The following is a 20,802-nucleotide window of genomic DNA, read 5'->3' as shown; positions in this document are numbered from 1 at the left end:
ATCTCATCCACAATAGCAGCCACTCCCACCTTATTTCACCTTATTTACCCACCTTATTTACCCTTATTTCAGAGAATTCAAAGCAAAATTAGCTCATCTCGTAGCCTCTACTATCCTCCACAGCCTGTCTTTCCTCACATACACTGCTTGCTTTCCAGCCTATCCATGTTGAATAATTCATATGCACAGCTAGAGATCCAACTTTTTTTATGTGGGGGAAACAAGCATTAAGCTTCCGTATTGGACAAAATTGAAACTAACAACAGATCACAGAGCATGTGCATTTTCCTTTTCATTTGGAAAGCAAGATTTATATTTTGCAGAGGGACAGAATATGTTAGTTCTCAATACCTGTAACGTCCTGAAATACACAAACAGATCCAATAATACCTGCCCTTCCAGTTTCTTTCTCCTCTAGTAATACAGAGGAAGCTGGGCCTGTTTTCATCACAGTACATCGCAAGAGCACTGAAAAGATATTATTTAAACATAGTCTTTATTTCACGGTAACTCACCAAGATTAAGGAAGGCATTCTCCAGATCTCCCTTAACTTCCTTCTTGATGCTCTCCAACATATCATATGGGCTGTAGCTCTTGTACCTTTCAAACACTGTTACGAGAAAGAAAGCAGATCAAATCAAAATCAAACCAGGAATGGTTAAAAGTAACCACACAAATAAAAAAATGCAGAGAGTGCAATGTGCTGACATGATTACAAAAAACTGTCCAAGTCCTTCTGGGAACTGTCTCTCCAGTTAGCCAGCTGATGCTACAGTTGTTTGTTTTCCTTGCACACCTCCATTATCTCACAACATACCACTGTAGTTGTGTCACTAGTATTTTTTAAAACAACAGTGATTTGGTTCCTGAAAAGAAAAATCTTCAGTTGGTCTTCCCATGTTCTGATTTGAACACATGATACAGCTAACCTACCCTAGGACAGAATGAAAAGCTAAAGGATCTTTCAAGGTCTCATGCAGCCCTGTTTGTTAGATATCTAACGTTTTTGTTCTCAGTGTACATGACATACCATTAAACAACAGTTGCACATGTGTAAAAATGAAGAGATCTATACACATTGAAATTGTGAGATTAACACATCCACAGATACTTAAAAAAATTGTAACAACTTGCGTGTGAATAAGATTTCTTTGATTGCTTTTCACACTTACTTGAAAGCCATGTAGAACAAAATAGTCACTGCTTTGATCTATTGTTTTCCTACAGGAGAAAAAATGTAAATCTGTCTTTTAAATTGTACCTTTCTGCAGATGTGGAACACTTCTTTCAGTCATAATGTTGATCCACTTGGGAACATCTGTTCCCTTTCTCTTGACACCAGCATCATAGAGCTCCTGGGTAAAGAATTAAAATCACGAGTTACACAAAAAGCCATTTCAAACATAGACCATTTCCTTACTGGAAAAACAGCACTACAGGAGCTGTGTGTCAGAGAGAGACACCCGAAAGAACACATATTTGGGCAGATCACCAAGGACAGGGTCTATGGATCTACCCTGTAACTAAGACTAGTAAATTTCTATTTACTTCTATTTATAGGTTTTGCTCCAAATTTAGCTTTGTTTACCTTAGTGGAACTGCTCTTAGTAAGGTACAGATATAATCATCAGCATTACCAGCTACTAAATTCAAAGATACCGCTTCCTTAATCTTTTGTAATTGCTTGACTGCCACCAAGGCATGTGTTTCCTTTTGCTAAAAGACCTCTTCTTCTGTGTGCCTATGGGAAATACCAGAGTGCTTCTGTATAGATGCTAGTGGGTAAGTATCCCATGAAAACTGTTATCAGGATTGCAAACAGCAGATACCTTGATATCATTCACACATTGCTATGCAAGAGAAATCTGAAATACACACATCTGCTTTCATAAACTCTTTTCATTTTCACAGCATTTATGCTCTGAATATCCCCAAAGTTTCATCAACTTAAGACATTTAATGACACTACTGGCACTTACCCTAGCGTCTTGGTCAATCAGTTCATAGTCAATCACAGAAGTATCTTCACACCTTTTGCCCTTCAAATGAGAATAGCAAGATTAAGAAGAACTGTAATAGATTTCAATCAACTTATATTTCTTTCACTAATCAGTAATTAGTCACTATTTGCTACATGAGCATGTTTCATGTCTATGCTATGAACAGTGCCACCATCAAAATACGTTGCCCTTCAATTCTTTTTTTTTTTTTTTAAGTGAAAATACAAGAAAATCTAAAGGTGAATTAGAAATCCTACTGTTTTACTGGCAATCATCAGTGAACTACCCATGGGCAGGCATATTAGGAAAAGTGGAAGAGTATGAACAGATCTACCTTGGCCAGGGCAACCATTAGCTTGCGGAAGTCACCAGATGTGTCTGATATAATGTCCTTTTCCAGTTCTGTTTTGTACACTAGAAAACAAAAAATTCTTTTTCAGTTAAGGGCATCCCACAAATACGTGTTTACAAGCACAGTAGTTAATCATTGCATTTTATGCACATCCAAAAAACAGCTACCATATAGAAGTCATAGGTGGAAGGGAAGGGAAACAATCACATGCTTGCATACAAAAGAAACAATGTTGCTATCAGCTAGTCGTTGGAGATCCCAAGCAATCAAAGCCTGTCTGCCAAACGTGGAACAGTAGCATGAAAGCCTGAGGATACTGACGAGGAGGGAATATAGCTTTACGCTGAACCAGTGACTGCTTGTTTGCCAACCTCTGCATTTAGACCTTCACCATTCATGGATTTACAACTAGACAATTGCAATTACAAGTTCAGTGCAAAAAGACAGAAACCATTACTATAACACAAAGGAATCCTGCATGAGATTCCAGTATGTGTCTCAACACCCTTGTTTCAAATGATTGCACGCTACATTGCTACAAAATTCACTTTCTGTCTCCTGTTCAACAGCAATCTAATCTGCAGCAGCAACATTCTCTTTACTGATACACATTATTTTCAGTATGCATCATTAAGACCACGCTGATTTTGCTTGTCCTTTGTGATTCAGCCAGTACCTTAGCAGAACTGCTGGACAACAGCTATGCGTTAACAGACAGCAATTTTCTCCATTTCGGTCTATTTCTGGTGAGCTCAGTTCTGAAGCTCAGGGAAACAAACAGGTACTGACAGCTGCACTACTGATTACGATGAACATGACCAGAGTAGTCAGCATAAAAATACAATGAATATCAAAAGAGGGGAATATTTTTGAGGATGGATCTTACGTCACTCTCATATCTACTTATAATCGATTAAGAATTATACCTGAAATCAGATAAAATGCTTTGGAACAGTTAAAAAAGAGAATATATACTTCTGAGAAGTTTTACTTCATGTCCTTTGTGTCAGGTCTCCCAAATAAACTTACAAACACGCTTCACTGGCTTTCAGTTTCACCTACTTATTATGTAACTGAACCCACAATCCATAAGTCTGTCATCATTAGTTCTGTCGCTATGCACAGAACGTCTGTGGCTTACAGAAGAATGTTCAGATGCAACTTATCAGATGAGTAGTAAATCATCCCCAATTTGTTTGCTACCAAGCAACAGGTTAAACTACATAAACACACTAATATCCAAGATGCCAGTACAAAATTTCTTATGCCCCAACATAAAAGAAACAGAGCAGATGTGGTGTAAGAATCTCAATCAAACCAACACTAAGGGGAACTTAGCCAAGCAACTTCATGTACAAACATACAGCGTCAAAACTTCCAAAATAAACTTACTTTCCCTATAGACTCTATTAATTTCATTAAGCTCCTGATTTGTCCGTGAGCAAATGATTTCGATAAGTGTGTCTTCATCAGTTCCCAGGCCCTGGAACATGGACACAGGTACGTTAGATGCCAGAAATGCGCAGACATGCTTCAACGGTTTCAAAATATTGTACTGACATTTCATTATCTTTTCTCCTTTCTCCAACTCTAACAGTTTCACAACCATTCAAGGACACTTTTGGTAGCTGTAGAGATGTTTTTTAATGTGTCAGAGGAACACCAGATTTTTAACAGCCAAATAGTATTCTAACAGCTTCGACCATCTAACTGATGGTACCTCTATGTAACGTGTTTCTTATGAGTGTCTCTCATAACACTCAGCAACCTCATCACCACCATAAATGAAAGAGGTCCACTAATTGTAGCCCATGTTGATTCTTAGCATGCAAATAGGCAGCAACAGATTTGTTCTTCCCTACTTTTCTGCCCCACCTCCCTCCACAGGCCTCCTTCACTACAAATGCAAATCTGAGCACGACATGTTCATTTGTCTCAGCTTTATTCCTAAGTCAACAAAGATTTAAGCACGTTCTGGACTTCCAGCTAATAAATAGAAGCATATAATCATTTAGGTTGGAAAAGATCCATCAAGTCCCCTCTTCACCTTCTTCACTTGTCCATATTGTGTACTTCACAATGCATAATTACAGATATAACTGTATTACCATTAGATATATTAAGAAATAAAAATGTATTTGGGATGATACCCTATATATTTAGCTTATATATATATACATATACATATTTAATATGTATACATATATATTTATATATATATAAACACACATGTATACATATATATATTTAACAAACAGAACGGGTTGAGATGACATTCCAAAGCAGTTTTTGCATCAAGTAATAGAGTAATAAAATTGTAGTAATAAAATTTCTGTTTACCTTCCAGCAGGACTGAAATAAACTTAAATGAAGTAAGAGTACTTTGAACTAAGCAGCAATATTACCATTTTACAAACAATATAGGTATTAGCACCAAAAGAAAATAACTACATCAAAATGCATCAGCTAAACCTTAGAAGAATTTTGATACTCCAGAATAACGATTTGATCAGTGTGCTCTAAACTTACTCAGTTAATTTATAAAAAAGCAATTTCTAATAAATATCTAGGAAAGAAACAAAGGCTAAAAATTTTCTTATGTATTTTCAAAGCATTTTGTGAGAATATGTTCCAGAAAAATAATTAACTCTTCAGCGATGGCCTTTCTTTACCCAACTTTGATTTCCATGTCATAGCTGTAATTTAAGAACAGTATCAAGATAAACTTAAGCTCAGACTGAGTGCTTGGGAGATGAGGATATCTGAGTTACTAAGACCTATGGCTATAGCTATGGCTACAACAAAGTAATAGCTCAGGATACAAGCTGTAAATGCAGCAGATACACTACATAAGCATACGGCCATCCCAGACATATGAAATGTAAAATAACCACAAAAAGAAAAAGAAAAAAAAAAAAAAATCAGCTTTGCAGCAAATGATGGATAGCGTATATTTAAACCAGAAGAGGGCAGCACCTGATTGCTGGAGGAATGGATTTGGCCTCCAATTACAGGATTACCATCTCAGTGCTGGCATTTTATTTTTTCTACTCATTTTTCACTGTTTGGATAAGTTAATCCATCAGCTCTTTGTCTCCTTACAAGTTCCAGCAGATACAGTTCAATGTTTGTTTTTAATTATCAATCAATCAATCAATAATCAACCTAATAAAGAAGCTGAAACGGAAGGGCTGATTATAAATACAAACTCCCAAACATACGCTTGCTTAGAAAAGTAAAAGCAGTGGCATAAGCACCACTCCAGGTCTCATTTCAGTGGCCAACAGAGCAGATATTTCTAAACTAGCCATTTATTCCACGCTTGCCTGTGATTGTAGGGGTCTGAACTCAGGAAGTTCAGTCACTGCTGCGCAGTTTCTCCAAGATTGCTTTGATATCTCATCATCACATTCTCCTCCTCCTCGTATTCTTTGCAGAGGCCAATCTGGTACAGGATGTTCTTTCAAAATCAGCAAAATGACCCAGTAAGTGGGAACTACTTTTTCCACCTACAAACGCTAGCCAAGGATTTAACAGCTCCAGCAAGCAGTTGCTCTCTTACACTTTTTTCTACTTTGAACCTGTACATTATTTTTAAGAGCAGTAATGAGAGCAGCAACCAGCCATAGCAGCCTATCGGTTATTCCTGACTGTACTTTTCCCTAAGAAGAGGATTTAATTAACACTTCAAAAATCACACGGTTCCAGAATGTCTTTTATTTCACACTCAGACGTTGTATGTTGTGCAGATGGATACGTAAACTGTGGTACAAAAACAAACAAGCAAAAAAACACAAACAGTGGACATATCTGAAAACTGCGGCCTCGGATACAAAGGCCATATTCATTCTTAAGACAGTGACACCAGAATAACATTTACATTTCAAAGCTCATTTACCTTCATGGCAGCTTTCAGTTCAGACGCATCATACTGTGATGGTGTCTTCAGCAAGCCCAAGATCACTGCCTCTAAATGACCTGACAGAGCAGACTTAAGTGCTGCAGAAAGTTCCTGTAAAATAAAGGAGACAAGATGGAAGAAAAAAATTAAAGCTCACTTCTGATCTCCGGAAAATTTAGCCTGTAGCACTTTAAGTCTCCAAGTCTGCCAGTGTTTCTTACACAACTGACAAGGAAAAGGAACACAAAGAGCTTTTGTTTTGTGAACGCCTAAGAAGGAAGCGAGGGCAAATGGAGATTTTCTTATCCTTTGAAAATAAGAAGAAATTCACCGGCGGCTGGCAAAGTGCTGCGGAGCATGATGCAGAGACATCCAAGTGACTCTGAACAGCTCAGCTCCAGTCTTGAAGCACTGACACTTCATTAGATCTAATAAGCACCGACGGATCTGAGCCTGACTCCCTGCAGTCAGCGCTTCTCCATCAGACGTTCACAGACTTTCCTGTAGCACCATATTATTTGTGTTTTTCCTATTACTGCAGCCCAATGTTAGCTGAGAAGTTGGAAAACTGCACAGTTTTTCCACTGTAAAGGTCCAGTTTCTAAACAGCTGGCTGAAGGAAAACAACAATCCCTGAAAGCAGAGAAATTCTGCCTAACTTCAAGAAAACAATCAGAATTGTGTACCCTAAGTCCATTGTTAACTGTCAGTCAATCCCGTAGGAAGAAACAGGTGTGTTCGCTTAATAGAATGCATGCAAATCTGCAGCAATTAAAGTCAGTGGCACTTCATCTTTTATGAGTTCAGATGTATCTTGAATAAAGCTAGCACCAGCTTCACTGTAGTGCAGTTCCAAAGTTCAAATTCCTGGAATCAAGTTCAGGTCCACACAGGCCAATACATAAGCTGAATTTAGGTATGTAGCATACAGAAAAGAGCCTCTGTTTTTTATATGAACAGTTTGTGAGGTGGGGGACAGGGGAGAACTGCAGGAGAAAGTGACCTCAGCTAAACTGCAGGTATGTTTATACCAGACAGATAAACAGCCAGGGCACTTAGTTTGCTTCCAAAGTCACCAACTCAATCCAGAATGTTAATGTATGCTAACACTGTATGTGCTTAATACACTGATTGACCAACATATTGTGCTTTGGACATCTATCTGCTTTAGTCCAACAGATATTCTAGTACACTAACCCAAAAGTTGGATCCAAAGTTCCACACACACAACGTTTTGGTGAGACGCAAATGCAGACTCCCCAGTAGTCAATGGTAGTTCCATTAATGTTGGTAATAGGGAAGGACTTCACAAATCAAACTGTTCCTCAAGATTATCAGTAGTTCCCATTAAACCTAGCTCAACTCACAGAAATGAAAAAAGATGTAAATCTGTGACTTTTTATTATAATAAACTATTTCAACAATACACAAAACAAGCAGCTATACTGAGCAAAATGAGCAGCCTAGTACAACACACTGCCAAAGAAATCCATGCGATACTTGCCCTGAAACATACATATTAGTTCAAGATATGTCTTTTTGTACTTTATTTCCTCCCCTCTTATCATCCAATTGCTTATTTCACTGAGTGGTTTCTACTGCACATTTCCATTATTTCTGTACTTGTTTATCCTTTGGCACTTGTTATACTTGATAAATTCAGTTTGCTCTTGGGTTGCAGCAAAGATAAAGGAAGAGATAACACATAGATGAAAGAAGCTGTAGATTTTCTTGACTGTGCATTTCTGTGGTCATGCAAAACATTTAACAGAGCTTTGAGTGACACACTTCATTACTAGGGTCCAGTTTACATGGGGAATTCCCCCAGTGCTCACAAGATAGTGACCATCAGGGTGTAGGACACGCGAACACATGCATACGTCCAGCTGATATGTGCTTCTGCACGTATGTGCCTGTATCAGCCATGCATAAAGCTGGTGAATTTCCAAACTTTAACTCTAGATTTACATTTGGATGTGCATTCTGGGCTGCTATTGGAGGACTACCGTTTGGGGTCTGGCAAACCTGAAAGAGATACATTCATCATAATCCCAATTCTACACAAATTTCTTCTCGTATGTGGGCGTAAAACTTAAATTATAATAAGACTCTCAACTTCAAAAGTCAAGAGAACATCTCTTGCCTTCCAGACAGAAAGACTCATAATGCAGACTGCTGCAAAGATTTTACAGATGTCTTTCCATCAATAGATGAGTGCATACATTTCTGACAAGTTCAGCTCAGTGTATCACTTTGTTCCATGTCTACAGCACTTTCTGCACAACTGACTGCAATCCTTTCTCATTTAAGCTACCTTTGTGAACAGATATTTTCCTTATTCTAAGTTGCCATACAATAAATAAATAAGTAAGTAAATAAATATCCTCCAAAGCCTCTTCACTTCTGTCTTCAAATTGAGGCATTCCCTGACAACGGCTTTTCACTAACATGTCTGGTGGCTAGCTGGCTGATATGGTATCATCATGACCTCTGCAAGTGCTAGGAAATCTTCACTAGATTTGGACACTGTAAATGCAACTTTGCTTCCAGTGAAAAGGTAAGCCCAATAATATGATCTCATTTATTCACAGTTAATTGTGAGATGTACAAGGCCTGAAAGTCTAACTATCCACAAGAAAAATATTAAATAACTGTTATTTCTGCCTGTTTTGCTACCTTTTTGGTTCTCCTCTGATAGGCAAAGGCAATATCCTGCCTCTGTTCATTGCTGCGGTTTGTCAGGATGTTGATGATGGTAACTTCATCCACACCTACAAAGACATAAGATAAAGAATTAAAGCATATCTCTTCTCTTTGTATTCTCTGTGTTGGCTGTATTCTCTTTGTGTTCTCTGACTCTCAAAACACAGCACGTGTGCATTCTGGAGCAGTGCTCAACTGCTCTAATATTATTAGTTGGTACGTGTAGCATCCTGGCTTGAACAAAGCCCAAATTTTCAATGCAATGAAGATCTTTGTGTGCACAGGCATGTATAGGCATCAACAAAGTCTCATCCATGACCTGCTTTGCTGCTTCTGTTTCCTGCTTCACTTGTGCTCAGTCAATACTCTGCAAATAAACTTGCTCAAAAACAGACGCTTTAAAACTGACACAGACATGAACTCATTAAAGCCCATCCTTTCATCCGAGTGTTTTCAGTTAAGCCTTCTTAATAAAGCAGCTATGTTTTCTAATTCACCTCGAGTCACTTAACAAACACTCCAAATATAAAAATGGGAAAATAAAACAGTACACTATGTTCACTCAGAATGTAACAGGAGGGTTTGTTGTGGGTTGGTTTTTGTTGGTTTTTTTGGACACTGGAAGGAGCTGGGCTTTTTTCGTCCCTATTTTTACACAGTGAATTGCATGCCAGACTTTGAAGAAAATAGGTGGTTCTAACACAGATGTCCTACCAAGCCCAGAGTTTTGACTTCCTTCTCTGTATTTACTACAACAAACACAACGAATACCTTCATTTGCATTTGCATAAATGAATTTTTTTTTAACAGAAACCAGAAAGTAAGGAATGGATTAGCAGCAACTGGCAGGTCTCAGATCCCCTCCAGAATCCATCCATGCTTATATTCCTTATTACTGGAAGCAACCACAACAGATATATGAGGGCTGCTCTGAAAATAATGCCTCCTAATTTATTATGTTGGCTCATGACATCAGAGGTGGATGTTGGTGGTATGGCAATAGAGGCTGAACCTTCCCACCATTTTGGTGCCATGTGACAGGTGGCAGCAGAGGGGCAGTCTGAAATAATGGCGTCTGACATGGAAGTGCGTATGAAGCAAAGGTGCGGAACTGAAACCCTCCAAGTGGGGAAAAAATAGCACCCGCTGACATCCATTGACACTTAGTGAATATGTACTGAGACCAAACAGTGGATGTGAGCACAGTGAGGCAGTGGGTGGTGTGCTTCAGCAGTGGTACAGTGACATGAAAGACAAGCCACACTTCAGACAGCCATACAGATTTTTACAAGTGCAGCATGTTCATTCTTGTTCATTGCTAGCAAAAATGCACAGTTAACAGTGGTGACAGTGTTGAAAAAGAGTGTTCTGTAGCTGAGAGTTTGCTCTATCAAATAGTGTTGTTGTGCTCTTTGTTCTAGTTTCCATGGAAATAAATAGGAGACATTACTTTCAGAACGATCTGCATACAACAAGCCTTTTAGCCACTGATTACAGAATATGTAACAAGGAGTCAAGTCCAAAATATTCAGACTTATTTCTCCCTCTTGCCCACATTTTTCATGATGAAATACTGTACTCCGTGGCCTTAGCTCCTCTTGAGGCAGGCCTGCATCTCTGCTCTTATTCACACAAGTTCAGCCTGCAAACAACAAAGCTCTGGAAAGCATTATATGTCTTAGTTAGAAATTCTAGTTTGAAAACATGCTGACTGTACGCTTCAGCCATAATCTACAGCTAGTGTGTTTTAAAGTGTTCTTCTTTTGTAAAAGAAAGCAAACTCTCCCAGTCCAGAAACAGCCACGTACACACACACACACACACACACACGCGCACACACACAGCCTTTCAGCCCTTAAGAGAGCTACAGCACAGAGCCATCTCTTAGGCGTTTTAACGATTTTTAAATTTAAACCACACTTTGCATTCAAAACTACCAAATGACATTTTCAATTCTTATGACAATTGTGATAGATTAGCATCCCACAAATGACCGCATCCAAGTTTCTAATTCAAATGCTTTGAGGATGGAAACATGAGCTAATGCATTGCTCTGGGATTTCATGGAAAATGAGTGCTTGCCCTGCACACTTGGGAATCATGCTGCACGGACAGGATGCTGACTCACATCTGCTGAGGCGGGGTGAAGCAGTTGAGCTGCTCACTTTTCATTGCTGTTCACTAAAATCTCTGGAAGTTTCAGGGTAGATTTCATCAGTGCATTTCTATCAGTGGGTAACAAGAATGGAAATTGTTGCTCACTTTAAAATACATTAAATCTTGACAAAAGTCTACATATTCACAAAGCATTTTCTGCCAAACACAACAAACTTTACTCATCTCTTATAAGAGGACTTTTTAAAACAGACTGTAAAATGGTTAAAAACCAGAACTTCATCTACTTTAATGAGCATGCAAGAGATGTTTCCAGTTAAATAGAAGAAATTCTGTGAAAGGAAGGCTCACGCTTGTTAGGGAGGGGCAATTTCACATTCTGTAGCAAGTCAGACATGTGCTTTGTTGGCACTGAGTTGGCATTTCTTTCTGATGAGAAACTGTTTGGCTTTTAAATTTCTCTGTCTCCTGAAATGTAGGCAACAGACTTGGCAGGTCCAGCCAGGCCCAGCCGTTGCTTCTCTGGCCTGGAGAAAGTCTGGAAAGCCTGGCACATCCTTTCTGTATTTATAGCAGGACGAGGATCAAGGATCACTGCCCTAGGAGCACCAACAAGGTACTACTACTCGGGAGCTGCAGTTCATATTCCCTGTGCTCCTGCTTGTTGCAGTGTGCCAGGCTTTTCCATGGGCCTGCATCTCCCCCGCTCCATCTTGGTCTCCCCCCAATCAGTGCAAGAGGTGCATCCTGGCACAGACACGAGGAGATGCCAGCCTACCTGGTTCTGGGAAGTGGGGAACACCCACATTGCCCTGCACCTGGAATACTGCCCTATCATTTCAGAAACTAGATTCTGCTGTTTCTAGAGCTTCAACCTCTACAATAATACAAGATGAACAAACATTCAGTTCAAAACACAGTAGAAAAGTGTTCAAACCATCCCTGTTCAGCTGCTTGGAAAGCTGTAAGAAAGGACAAACATCCAATCCAATAATCCCTTAGAAATCAGTTGTTCAGAGCTTGGTCTCAAAGCACTGCCACAGAAGCTGCCATTTCATTTCCAGTGGCAAAAAAAATAAAGTAGTGGAATTGGAAGTACTGACAAATCAAGAGCAAAAAAGCGGGCATTTTTAGCAGTAGTCTGAATAACTGTTGGGCACAAACTTTTAAAACATATTCTAAAGCCTGGCTTTACACAGTTCAGTCTAGCTCTGTCAGGATCTCATCAGTGAGGTCTGAGAAATCCTAAATCTCCTAGAATAGGTAGCCAGATTAAGGATATTAACATGGTGGTTGTGAGACACTGTGCTTTTTATTTGCATGCCAGTATTCTAACTTAAAAACCAGAGTCAAAGCCCCAGCCCATATTCCTCACCTTTGGTCTTGATGGCTGCTTCCAGGGCTGCAGCATCCCGGTCAGCATCAAAGTTTGAGTAAGCCTTAACTGTGGCATATGCACTTGGAGGGAGAGAATGCTAAGGGGAAAAAAAAGGGAAGAAAAAGCCCCAAAGTTAAATTATGTAAATGTAATCTGTTCTTGCTGCAGTTAACATATGCAGTTGACCGTTATTTACTCAAATGCTTAAATGCAAGAAAGTTGGGTATTTATGAAGACTGAATTCTGCTACCAAACTCTGCTCTCCAGATGTGTGTTGTCCGTAAGTCCATTCAGAGACATGCTTATTTTAAAAAAGAACCTGTACAAACTGATATTACACGACTGCAGCAAAAATCTGGCACGTTCAAAATTGATTCACTAAATGTTTGTTTTCTCAGGTTTGGCGCTTTCAGGCTTGAGTAGAAGGAAATTGATTACAAAAAGCTAATTCAACAAAAGTTTAAGCATCTGTTGCAGTAAGTCTGAAATATTCCAGATCTGAAGCCAATTTTTTACTTCAGATTTCAAGCTACAATTATACAGAGTAAGGATTAAATTAAAAAAGGTTGGGGAGATGGAAGATTAACAATTACCAAGTCAGAAAAAGTTTCATGCTCTGTCTAACAGATTTTAAATGCAAGACCAAATCTTTTTGAGCCCATACTTCTATAAAGCACAAGCTACTCACCATCTCCTTCTCAAAGTCCATGCCTCAGATGATTTGGTTTAACCAGCATGAAGCTAACAAAACTGAATGACATTTCAAATTACCATTGCTAGGAGTATGAGGACATTTAGGTAACAAGCAAACAGCTGGAATGCTTTAGAAGTTACCAGATTGTATCAGCTGTTCACAATTGTGTTTCCTGAGGATTATAGCTTCTAACAGGAAATCAATAGAATATAAGTTGAAATCTTCTCAGCTGCTTTGCTGCAAGTATCAATATTAGCTCACATCACCTTCCATGGGCAGGTTAAGCTAAACCACAGATTTTCATACAAACAGCTGAGAAACATGGTGAGTCCAATTTAGAGACTTAAAACTGCAGCAGAGGTACATAGTGGCTAACATCTGAAATTGCCATAGCTGTTTCCCTGGTGAACCAATGACTAAGCTTTTTGGTAAAGATCCCTGGAAACATTTGTTTCAGTCCCTAAGTCCAACAGAAACCAGGGATCATGAACAGTACTAAGTTATCTTCATACGTCTGGAGGATCTTTTTACACCCAAATAATTAAAAGGAGGGCAGGTTTTAACTCAGAAATTCTAAGCACTTTTTTTTTTTTTTTTTGCTACATATGATGCTGTCCTGTAGAGGTCACACCATCTGGAACAGATTCCTCTGGCAGCAGCCACTGTACCTTCTTGTCTCAGAGAAATCTGGGTGCCTGAAAGATTCCAAAGCCCATCCCTACCCACAACCATGTGGCACATCTGTTTAACCACTGCTGGATAACCTGATGTATGCCACCTGGTGAGCTTAGCAGAGTTAGATATCTCTCATTCCATGTGTTCTGAGTCATTTGGACAAAGTGTTTTACTGCAAGGCCATGTCATCCACGAAGAAAACACATAGCAGCATATTTGCTATTTGAGAGCTATCTGGGGGCCAGTCAGAGCCACCGTGTGTCCCTCCAAACAGTATGAAACCAGTTAGATTCAGATCCCCTGGCAGTGGTCAAAAGACCCAGCAAGTGCCACGTACAGGTAAGGCAGAAACCTTCTGCTGGCTGCTCCACCAGTAAATGGACTGTCTCTAAATCCAGCATCCACAAAGATGTTTTAATCTCTGAAGTGATGTTTACTGACTCTTCTGTATGTCAGTGGAATAGGGAAAAGTCTTATCAGGACGATTACTCTTCCTATGAAAACCAGACACTCCAAACTGTGCATCTGGTTCAGTACAAACATTTCCAGAATGTGGCAGTAAAAGTTCACCCTTGCATGTAAATACACCGGCAGTTTGGGCCAGATTGAAGCGAAGAAAGATTGCTTTCTCCACACACATTTACTGTATTTCAGAGGTCCTACAACTGGTTTACTTGCTCCAAGATTGAGGAATTGAACCATATTGGGAAGAATAAAACATCAGGGAACATGTATCACTAACAGGAAAGCTTATAAGGTTTAATTTCTTCTAAAACAAAACAAAACAAGAACCTTTCAAGACATTTATATCTCAAGTACTCTTTGCTTTCAAACAAACCATCAATTACATTTGAAAATTGAGTTGCCTACCATCATCCTGCAAGTAACCTATGAAGTCATGACTAAAAACACAGGCTTCCAATTTCCATGAGACATATTGAGGAGAACTTTGTCACATCATCTCTCTAGTCTCTGCTGCAGACAGATGCAGAAATGGCACACATTGGTTAACTTCAGCTCAATTCCTTCCTTCCCATATAGGAAAGAGAAGACAGTCCAAGCTTGAAACAAGCGTGTCAGTTGGTAAATGCAGTTTCTTGGTCCTGACACAGATCAATTGCTAGACCAATGATGCAAGATGTACAAATCCCTTAACATGCAATACAGGGTTCGGCTGTGACCATTCTATACTGTCAAGGTTAAAAAACTGTTCTGAGAAAAAGAGTGGCCGAGTTTTTGTGTTTAACATTATTTAATAAGCTGCATCATTGCTTAGGGGAACCAGACAAATCAGTTATGTGAACTAGCTATTCAGCTCTGGCTTCCAGCTTAGGCCTTACAGAACAAACACGTTCCCTGGTATCTCTTAGACTCTATAGTAAAATCTCTGATGAAAATGACTTTTGCCATTACTCATTTGTATCACAGAAAAAACAGATCTACCGCTAACACTCGACTGCTAAAATATTATTCCAAAAGAAACTCCCTATTTAAAAGGAAGTTGACAGAAATCTGAAGTTAACTGCTTTTGCTCTACAAAATCAGCTTTGCTACTTACCTACACTGCAGCACTCAGTTCTTTTCAACAGCAATTTCGCAAAGATCACATATAACTTATGTCACAACAAGGAGCTTATTTCACAAGAAGCAAAAGCAGCCAAAAAGTTTGCTTGTACCATGTTCAGGTCTGCATTTACTGCTTATAAAATTCACAATTATAGTGAGTTTGTAAGAAACCAATGAAATGATGCATAGATGAGATTCACTTCCTCTTCAGTATCAACTGCAGAACCACAGATTGATGACACAATATCATGACACTGCACTGGTAACTTTACCATCAACGTTGCAATACAAGAAATCAAAGTGTGGCTTTCCTGTATTTTGATAAAACTACTGAGGAAGTGTAGATGTGGTGGAAAAATACCCAACCAACACCAGGATTTTGTAAGCTTTTCAAAATAGAAAATGAATGACCAAACTAGGCAGCCAGTTTGCTCTCTGGTCTCCTTCATACACCCTTTAGCACATGAATGTTGCTCATGCTGCTGGTCAGTTGGGTGAGCTGTCATTAGATCTCATCACCTCATACAACTTCCCTATAGTTTATAGCAGCTTTATGGCTGAAAGCAGACCATTGCTAACTAAGTCAAGATAAGATTAAGTAGAAGAAATGCGTGGAATGCTGTAAATTGTACAGCTCAGCACAACTGCTGGAAGAAAATCCTGTAAAGGAAGAAAAGACATGGCATTTAAGTTAAACAAACTTTTCTGGTTTGAATAATAATACTTACATCTCCTTCCAGACTGAGCTTGCTTAAAATTTCATGGACAGTAGACATGTTGGCAGAATGCTGGAGGAGAGAAACAAGCAGACATAAATATATTTACAGTTACAGTGCAGGCTATACAGTCCTGAAATGCTGCATCACTGAGACCAACACAATCCAATGAGTCTGCTAATTGCAAGCAAGAATGCTGATTTAAGTGTTTCCAAGCCACAGTACCATTAACGTGAGTGAGAGGTTTTCATTCTGACCAGGACAAGCCTGCAAACACCCATTGGTAACAGAATCATTAGATACTAGGTAACACAGACTCTGAAAGCTATAGCAACACCTTGCAACATGAAATAATATCACTTGCTCACTTCCCCAAACTGCATAATATCTTGCTAAGATACACAAAGAAAATTAGGGAAAAAAAACAAAAACAAAAAACCCTGAAACAAATTATTCACACTGCAGAAATAGACATCAATTTGATAAATGTACTTCACAACACTATGCTTTTTTTCAGCTCTGCTTTCTGGTCAGGAAAGTTTGCCAGTGCTGCAGTGCTGTTTTACTGAAAAGGACTCACTTTCCCAGAGATTAGAAGCCAAAGGCAGTATGTAAATGACTTACTGTAGACCCAAAACTCAGCTCACGAATTCATCCACTGAGAGGAGAGATATTGCCCAGCATATTTCCATATTACAATTTATTTAAATAAAATAAATAATGTTATAAGCTAATTAAATAAATCCTCTTCAGAGCAGAACTCCAACACAGCCTTTTAAAGATAGGCAGCAGAAACAGCAAGAAGCTGCTACCTGCTGCTGGCACAATTGCACTGGTTAGAGATGGACGACATATTCCTGCGTTGTGAAATTCCTCATGTTTATGTTAATAAAATGAAGTGCCTAACAATGAGACCTTTGTACTCTGACAGCTTTACAATCAATACCAGAGACGAGCAATTCCAGTCCTTTAGCCTTCCTCGTCACAAAGAACTACAAACCACCAGTCAAAACTGAAGCAAAGTGATTGCAGTATAATCTTCCTCAAAGCTTTTCGCAACACTCCTATTTCTAAGTCAATTAGAAACCACAGTGAATCGGGCTTGTTGGAACAAAGCACTTGAACAGCTTCCAAGAACAGAACGATCACACCCTCACGTAGGGCTGGAGCTGGAAGGTTCGTGCCATCAGCACACAGCAATGCTATAGCAACCGCCCTTCCCTCAGAAGCACGCTGGCAAAAGAAAAAATGCATTTCTGCAAGAAGCTGCAGAGAGAGAGCTTTACTCAGAACAAATGCACGTCTTGTCACACCCTGCTTTGTAATGCCATCATATTTGAGAACTGATTCTGATGCTGTTCGGACAAGTTCTGGTTGGGTTTGAGCACGTAAATAGAAAATACGTGCACTAACTTGTCCTTCCTTACATTGGAAACAACACTTCAATACCTTAAGGCAAGTCTCTACAACTGGTTTTACTCCTAAATACAAACTATGCAATTCTGAAGCACAGTGTCATTCTACTAAAGGAGATAACTGTTTGGAGGCCAGACCGCCACCACCACCACCAGCAATCTCTGACTTACAAACCTACTCATCCATCATTGCTAGCCTATACTCAGTGCCTCATTCCCTCAGCTGTTTGGTGACAGAAGGGCATACATAAAGCAGCTCTGGATCTTGATTCCCAGGGACAGCTCAGCTACACAAAGTTAGGGGAGGAAGAAAAAAAAAGCACGACACCCACCATGATTCATGGAGGAGAGCCATGCCAGGTACACACAAACAGCATTGCTCAATAAGCAGAGCTATCATTTTAAGAATTTAATCTAACCTTGCAGACAGAAACTGAGCAAAGGGTGTTCCCAAACCATGAGCCAAGGAAACGGCATCCCCAGAAAGAGAGAATGGAAACTTCAACTCAGAGCACATTTGTGTCAGGTCTCCAAACCAGGGCAAAGTCTGGCAATGGAGGAGATGCAGCCGGGAGGAGCTGCAGTGCCTCAGGGTAAATGAATTAAGGACTCAAAATCATTCATTGTATACTGCTGACTGCTGGTACAAACGGGCCAGGCCCTCTCCCTGCAGGGCGTGCTGTAAGGTTTAGCAAGACATCCAAAGTCACTACTCAGAGAAAAACTAGCTTTACAGGATCTAGAAAACCATTCAACCACACTGCCATAAACCTTCTTGAACTGCTCTCTTCCGCAGACACTGCTAACAGCCCAGGAGATGTCCCATTCCAAGATGCCGTGCACGCACAAAAATAAGGGCCTTTATTTCTCTGAATTCAAGTTATTCAATTTCTGACATTTTATGGGAAGAGCTTTCCTACCAATGGAAACCGTCCCATGGTAATGCAAACCACACGCACTGCGGCTGCTTATCACAGGCAGCTGCTACAGAAGGAGCGCAGAGGGATCACTCAGTGGCACAGAGGACCCGAAAGATCCTTTGACTCTCAACTTGCACACCAGGGTCAGTATATCTCCCTGCAGATATAGCGTTCGAATATGAACATCAGAACAGCTAAGATAAAAGAAACTAAGCCCACTACGAGTGAGAACGCTACCCGAGAGCACGTCACTTTTCCTGCAGCTGAAATAAAAGGCTCCGTCCCTCTGCCCTCCGGCTCAGGCAGGAGGAAACGCAGCAGGGCTGACTCAGGCGGGCAGCAGCCCCCAGGAGAACCTCCACCGCGAGACGGGCCGGAGTGCCACACCCGAGCCGGGCGCTGCCGTCGTGGGCGGGGGGAACCCGGGGGGAGCCCGGCCCCGCCCCGCCCCGTGCCGTGCAAGGGCTGCGCCCTCGGGCTGCGGGGCGCCGGCAGCGCCCTGGGGCAGAGAAGGGCGGCTGCCCGGGGCCGTGCGCATCCCGCCGGGCTGGGGGCGTCTCTGAGGCCGCCTTCACCGCAGCCTCGCACGACCGCTGCCTTTAAGAGGCAGGCGAAGTTTCGGGGTGGAAAGCGAATGTACGGCCCCGCCGCTACTTCTGCCGGACCGTTACGCGCCTTCGCAGGAATGTTTTTGGGGAAGCCCGACGACGTACGGGACGGTTCCTCTTTCCCGGGCGCTGCCGCACCCCCCGCCGCGGCGCGGGGCGCACGGAGCTCCCGGCTCAGCCCCGCCGTCCCGTGGGCGGCTTCGCGCGGGGTCAACACCGCGCGGGCGAAGCCGGAGGAAGAGAAGAGGAACGGGGCGGCCGCACCCAACCGCCGCCCCGCTCCGCACCACTACCAGGCAGCACCCGCCCCGCTCCGCTCCCTCCGCGGCAGCCGCTGTACCCCGGCCCCCACCCTCCGGCCCGGCCCCGTTCCGTGCCGCGCTGGCAGCCCCGGGGCTCACCTGGCCGGGGCGGGCAAGGCTGCTCTGGCGGCGGCTCCGGCGGCGGCTGGGGCCGGCAGCGGCGCGGGAGGGGTTTTGTAGGGTCGGGCGGGTGCTCCCCGCCCCGGAGCCCCCACCCGCGGCGCTGACTCACCCGGCCGCGCCCTCCACGAGAGCAGGAAGGGGTGAGGAACGGGGTGGGCGAGGGACGGGGAGGGGCGGTCGCTCCGCGCCTCGCGGGGCCGCAGTCCCCGGGGCCGCCCTAAAGGAGCCGCCCGGAGCAGCGCCCCGGAGCAGCGCAGGGCCGAGAGGAGCGCGGGGCTAAGGGATCCTCCACCGCCCCCGCGGCCTTCGCGTGGGGTTCCCCGGAGCAGCCCGGGTGCGGCGGGTCACGCTGGCAGGTAGGGCAGGGCCGCTCCTTCACACACAGCGGACGAGGGACGGCCGCGCTGCGGCACGGAGGCCCGACACGTCAGCCACAGCCCTCCGCTGAGCCGCGCGCTGCCACCGAGGCGCAGCTCCTCGGGCGGCCCCAGCTGTAAGCTGCGGGGAAGCCCCATTCGGAGCAACGCTATTAAATGAGCAGCTCTCAGAGCTCACTGTGCGAAGTCCGCAGTATAGGAAGTCTGAGTGCTGTGCGTCACAAGCAGTGCAGAGGAGAAGCCCGAGACAGACAACCTCTGTCCCCAGGCTCACACCAAGAGGGGAGGCAAAAAAGGAAACAAACAAGAAAAAGAAACCCAAACTCATGCTACTCGAAGTAGGGAAAATTAAATTGTCAAGGCACAGTTGTGATACCAGTCAGAAAAAAAACAAGATACAGGTAAAAAAGGAAAAGATACATTTCTAGAAAGCGTTAGGCTTGGCGATGAAAACAGCAGTGGTAAAAGCAGGGAAGCACCAGAGACAGAACATGGGCTCTGGGACAAAGGAAGCAGTAAGCACTGGGATGAAGCAAGATCAGAGCTTCAGGAGAGAAGAGGCGTTATGCTGGGCTTGGAACATCGGCAGGAGCAAAGGAGAGGATGCCCCGAGCAGCCATTGCAGAATGTGAAAGTCATGTTAACAGTTCTGAGTAAAAGAAAATGAGACATAGAGGACGGCCATCTGAAAAGGCTTACGGTGGCACAACATGTTGTTGGAGAACATCACTGCAAGCACTGCATTCGCTTCACTCATGAGGTTCTTATTTCTGGTGAGGCCACAGACCTGCTTTAAAAATTGATTCCTGGGCATCCCAGTTCCACCAGTCTGTCACCACCAGTTAAACACAATTCCCCTTCCTCTTAGGTTTCTTAGAAAAATCACTGGAGACTTGGAAAGATGATTCACAGATGAAAGGTACAGTCCTAGAAGTAACAGCCACTCTGCTGCAATA

General features: G+C 42.1%; 1 protein-coding gene across 5 annotated transcripts in view; it reads right to left on the bottom strand.

Moving 5' to 3' along the window:
* ANXA2 (annexin A2) overlaps positions 1-20,802 on the bottom strand; it is a 32,298-nt gene that overhangs the window by 2,582 nt on the left and 8,914 nt on the right. For 3 of the 5 annotated variants that reach the window (XM_040706203.2, XM_015278763.4, XM_025153801.3), the window contains 9 exons: positions 16,114-16,173; positions 12,448-12,547; positions 8,931-9,025; positions 6,252-6,365; positions 3,746-3,836; positions 2,336-2,415; positions 1,981-2,040; positions 1,263-1,356; positions 516-611 (listed from right to left, as the gene is read on the bottom strand). In XM_040706203.2, the coding sequence (XP_040562137.1) occupies positions 516-611; positions 1,263-1,356; positions 1,981-2,040; positions 2,336-2,415; positions 3,746-3,836; positions 6,252-6,365; positions 8,931-9,025; positions 12,448-12,547; positions 16,114-16,161 (778 nt within the window). In that variant the 5' untranslated portion in view covers positions 16,162-16,173. Of the gene's footprint in view, positions 1-515; positions 612-1,262; positions 1,357-1,980; positions 2,041-2,335; positions 2,416-3,745; positions 3,837-6,251; positions 6,366-8,930; positions 9,026-12,447; positions 12,548-16,113; positions 16,174-16,725; positions 19,494-20,802 lie in introns of those variants that run through there. The other 2 variants (XM_025153803.3, NM_205351.2) reach the window with 2 other exon arrangements.

This window comes from Gallus gallus, chromosome 10 (assembly GCF_016699485.2).
Source record: "Gallus gallus isolate bGalGal1 chromosome 10, bGalGal1.mat.broiler.GRCg7b, whole genome shotgun sequence".
NCBI classification, from domain to species: Eukaryota; Metazoa; Chordata; class Aves; order Galliformes; family Phasianidae; genus Gallus; species Gallus gallus.
The sequence above is the reverse complement of the archived record's forward strand: the minus strand, read 5'-3'. Positions and strand labels throughout refer to the sequence as shown.